Raw genomic sequence first — 4,630 nt, 5'->3', positions numbered from 1 at the left:
GGAGGAGGGAGAAGAGGGGCAAGCAAGCGCTCACATGGCATAGCACATGCTGCTTTTCTCATTAGGAAGTGCCATGTGTTGAGAATAAGTCATGCTTGTATTCATCCAGGTATTTGGGCTCGATGCTGACCGTTTGTGTCCACCTCGATTCCTTTTTATATAACCAATTTAGCTGTGTAAAAGTACAAATTGTATTTCTTTTTTTCTTTTTTTTAATCAAAGTAGCTAGAATATCCCATATTCCAGTTTCAAAGTTCCCCTATTTGGATTTTAAAAACTCAATATTGTTATTTATTGTGGGACGTAATACCACTTTTGGCCTCAAGATGGCAGCACAGGACCGAGTTTAACAATGTAAACGTGAAAGAATGGAGAGAAACAATGACTGTTGGTTCATTCTATAACACAACTCTTTTGCCATGATTATTGATGTATATTGTGAGATCATAAATTAAATTAGCTAGTTTGGGGAGTTTGCGCATACCACAGTAGAAACCCTCACTTGCTTAAAAAGAGATTAACAGCTCACGAACCCAGTCAGGCCCACCCTGAATGTAGTTACACCAGTTATCCACAGGAGGGCAGTGTTGCATCGTAGACAGTTGCTACTCCGTTTTCCTCTAAACTTTCACCACGACTTTTGATTTGATTACCCACACGGATTCTCAACGATTCTTCTTGTTTGTTTGTTTGTTTGTTTGTTTGTTTGTTTGTTTATTAGTGTTTTGTTTAGCATAACTAGCATGAAGATTAGTTAATATTTGACTAGCTATTTGTGAGCCAAACTGGCAAGCTAACTTAGCTAGCTTAGCTTCACAGTTTACACAGCTAGTTTACCTTCAAACATTGAAGATTCTGTCTCTTATCTTCAAGTGGCAAAAAACACACACACACACGGTTTATATAACAGCACATAATATTAAAAAATAGATTTCATTTGTACAAAGAATGATTTGAGTTCCTTACCTCTGCCATATAGCATACCACAACAACACTATACAACAAATTGTATGTCGTAATATTGCGTACAGTAAACTGTATATCATACTATATATCATACCATTACGTTGCATGATAGAAATGCCTTTTATCCATCGTCCTATATGACAACAGGCTTAATCTGCTCAGGTCTGTTAACGTAAGTTGACACGACAGAGCGCTGATAGGCGGTCATGTCTGATCCTCTGCGATTACGGCGAGCCCTTCTATAGATAGCACTAACTTTCTTCCAGAAGTATTGCCCGGAGAGGACGTAGAGCACGGGGTTGAGAGCGCTGTTGAGGACTCCGAGATAGACCGAGACCTGTCCGCCGACGTCCAGAGCGCGGGACCACGTTTTGACGTCTAGTACGTGGACGTCGCACAGGGTGTCGATGAAGGTGAAGACCTGGTAGGGCCCCCAGCAAAGGATGAACAGCAGAGTGACGGCGTACAACAGAACTGAAGCTTTTGTGTCATTCACGTCCCGAAGACCTACGCTCTCCTTTCTCTGCCGCAAAGCCTTGACGATGGCGCAGCTGCTGGAGACGATCACCAGAGCTGGGACAAGGAAGCCAACGATGTTCAGTAAAACCTGGTTGGCTACCTTCCATGAGCTATCGTGGCTGTAGTCCAACATGCAGGCTGTCATCTGCATTTCTTCAAAGTAAATCACCTTTCTGTGCAGCATGGTCGGCATGCTGAGCGAGAGGCCGAAAACCCAGAGGACCACGCAGATGGCTTTGGCGTAGCGCGTCCGTCGCAGCCACTTGGCCTTCATGGTCCTCACGATGGCCAGGTAGCGGTCCACGCCGATCATGACCAGCGTGTAGATGCTGGTGTAGAGGTTCACCGTCATCACGCAGTTGACCATCTTGCACAAGGCGTCGCCGTACCGCCAGTGGAAATTGTTGAGGATGTTGGCGGCCCAGAAGGGGAGGCCGCACAGGAGGGCCAAGTCGGCCAAAGCCAGGTTGGCCAGGTAGACCTCGGCCACCGTCAGGCGGTCCCTGTGCGCGAGGAACACGCACAGGACGAAGGCGTTCAAGGCGAGGCCCAGCACGGACACGCTGATGATGTATGGCGGGACGATGGCGCGCACGGTGACCATCTCCACAGATGCGAGAGCCTGTGAAAGGGTGCTGTTTTCGCACCACTGACATGCTTCTGCTTGAAGGGTCACTGGCTCCATAGTCTGCGCAAACAACAACATGCAGGCAGTTGGTTTATTGTACGGTCATTCGCGACTCTCACGATGCTTCCACATTTCACTTCATTTTATTAATAGTTTAAATCAGACCACAAATTATAAGCCCACATTTTAATTAGGGATGTCACGATAAGGGCAATATCGTGATATCGTGATATTAAAACTGCCACAATATCGTCGTCGTCATGTTCACAATATTAAAAGGAACACGTTTATTAAAAAAGTCAGGATGATTGCTATTTGTGCAGTTCTAGCACCCTCTAGTGGCTCGTTTATTAGTGCAATATAATTTTCATTTGGGATGTTTTGGCCTTCTATGTTTAAAATTATGCTAATTGTCAGACGAAAGGGAACCTAATTTGCTTGTGAAGCGATCAATGTGTGCTTGCATTAGCAAGTAAATGCCTCAATATTGTTATTAGAGATTGTAGGTGGTTTATATGCATTGCTGTTATGCACAAAAGCACAATATTGTGCTGTTTTTTTTAGTATGAGCTCTTTTTTTTACAATATTGTGATCTTTTTTAGTATCACCAACAATATCGTGATAATTATCGTATCGTGACCTTCATATCGTGATAATATCGTATGTTTAGATATCATTACATCCCTAATTTTAATATAGTTTAAAACTCATCTTAAAGTAGAGAATGCAATTTCTGGGCAAAAATTGCAAGTGAAGGCTGAATGGAAAAATTGTAGAATGATATGCAATTATATAAAATGACTCAGAATGAGCTGAATAGTTTAAACTTGCAACAGTTTGAATTGATAAAAAAAAAAAGAATAAATTAGATAATTTCTGCAAAAATTGCGTTTGAAGCCTGAGAGGCTGAATGAAAAATTGTGGAATGATATCAAATGATATGAACTGATATTGAGTGACATGGAATTATACAAAATGACTCGGAATGAGCTGAACAGTTTAAAGTTCTAACAGTTTGAATTGATACAAAAAAATTGTAAATTAGATACGGTAATCAATTTTTGCAAAAATTGCGTGTGAAGACTAAGAGGCTGAATGAAAAATTGTGGAATGATATCGAATGATATGAAATGATATTCAATGACATGCCATTATATAAAATGACCCAGAATGTGCTGAACAGTTTAAACTTGCCACATTTTGAATTGATTAAAAAAAAAAAAAAAGTATAAATTATTTTTAAATTTTGAGTGGAAAATTGCTGTTCAGTTAAGTTGAATAGTTCAAAGTGTGAATTGCTCAAACAAATGTAGAAACAAGAAGAGAGAGAAAAAAACATTTGGCAGTAATTTTGAATTAAAAAAAAAATTGTAGTCGGGATAAACTGAACAGTTTAAAGATGGAACAGTTTGAATTGGTTAAAAAAATGAAATGAGAGGAGGAAAAACGCTTAAATGTTTGACTCCTATTTGGACATTTTTGGAAAAAAAAAAAAAAAAAAAGCAATAATCTGAAAAGTTTATAGTTGGGATGGTTTGAATTGGTCAAATGTAGAAATTAGAGAACAAAATTGTAATTTTTGGCTTTTATTTTGAATAAAGCTCCGAACTAACAAACGGACAATTGGCAACCGAACAAAAGAAGGTGCATCATTTATTAAATTGACTTCAATTTATGCTTATACGCGTATGCGTCATGACTCTTGATGGACGTTTCCTCCAACTATCTTTCCTCCTCCGGAGGTTTTGCGGGAATGAGTTGCTTGCATTGCGTAACAATCTCTAATAATGAGCATTCTACAAGCTTTTTGTAGGCAACTGAATAATTATTTGAATTATGAGAAACATAACTTTCATGATACAAGTGCTGACAAGTCATGTTTAGCTTTTTGTTAGCCCTTAAAATATTTACCATGTGATTTAGTCATGCACTATTTATTGCTCAATATGATGACTCAATCAACAGATGTTTCCTCTCCTTGTTGACGATTCTACAAATACTCTCCACACTTCTGCTATTTAACTTTTATTCTAGTCAATATAGAATATTAAAAGTTCTTACCAGTTATGAAGCAGCTGATGTGTTCACGCAGCGAATGGAAGGCGCAAGAAACCGAGGGAGCGTTTTTGTATATAGAGCAACATTCTTGCACCCCCGACACAGCAGCTTTTGTTTATGAACAGCCCCCAATCCATGAATTACTGAGAGGCCCTAAATGGAGAAACATTCACACTGCATCAAATGTGCCCAATTTATCAAACTGTTAAGAAAACAGAACATTTAATTTGACAGAGAGGGAAGTCGTATTTTCTCACCTGGAGGTTATAAATGACACGTTAATAACTTTGTTGGATTTCACGTGGTTCAGATTTTTTTTTTTTATTATGGACGTTTAAAGGACGTTTAAATAAAAGGCACGATGCAGCGACATCTTGTGGTAATGATGCAGATTGCATTTTCCTCAAAACAGTTTTCGAACCTGCTCGCACTCGTAGCCCGGAGGCAGTATTATGACC

At 39.6% G+C, this 4,630-nt stretch overlaps 1 protein-coding gene across 1 annotated transcript; it reads right to left on the bottom strand.

Annotated features, from left to right (window-relative positions):
* Positions 1 to 1,099: 1,099 nt before the first annotated feature.
* LOC144031965 (B2 bradykinin receptor-like) lies at positions 1,100 to 4,256 on the bottom strand. Its single transcript, XM_077539517.1, has 2 exons — positions 4,176 to 4,256; positions 1,100 to 2,173 (listed from the first exon to the last, which is right to left on the bottom strand). Exon 2 carries the CDS (start codon positions 2,168 to 2,170, stop codon positions 1,100 to 1,102), a length of 1,071 nt encoding a protein of 356 aa, XP_077395643.1. The 5' UTR covers positions 2,171 to 2,173; positions 4,176 to 4,256.
* Between the last annotated feature and the right edge of the window lie 374 nt (positions 4,257 to 4,630).

The sequence above is a fragment of the Festucalex cinctus genome, chromosome 12, assembly GCF_051991245.1.
Source record: "Festucalex cinctus isolate MCC-2025b chromosome 12, RoL_Fcin_1.0, whole genome shotgun sequence".
NCBI lineage: Eukaryota > Metazoa > Chordata > Actinopteri > Syngnathiformes > Syngnathidae > Festucalex > Festucalex cinctus.
Note: the sequence above shows the minus strand (reverse complement) of the source record. Positions and strands in the feature narration are given on the sequence as shown.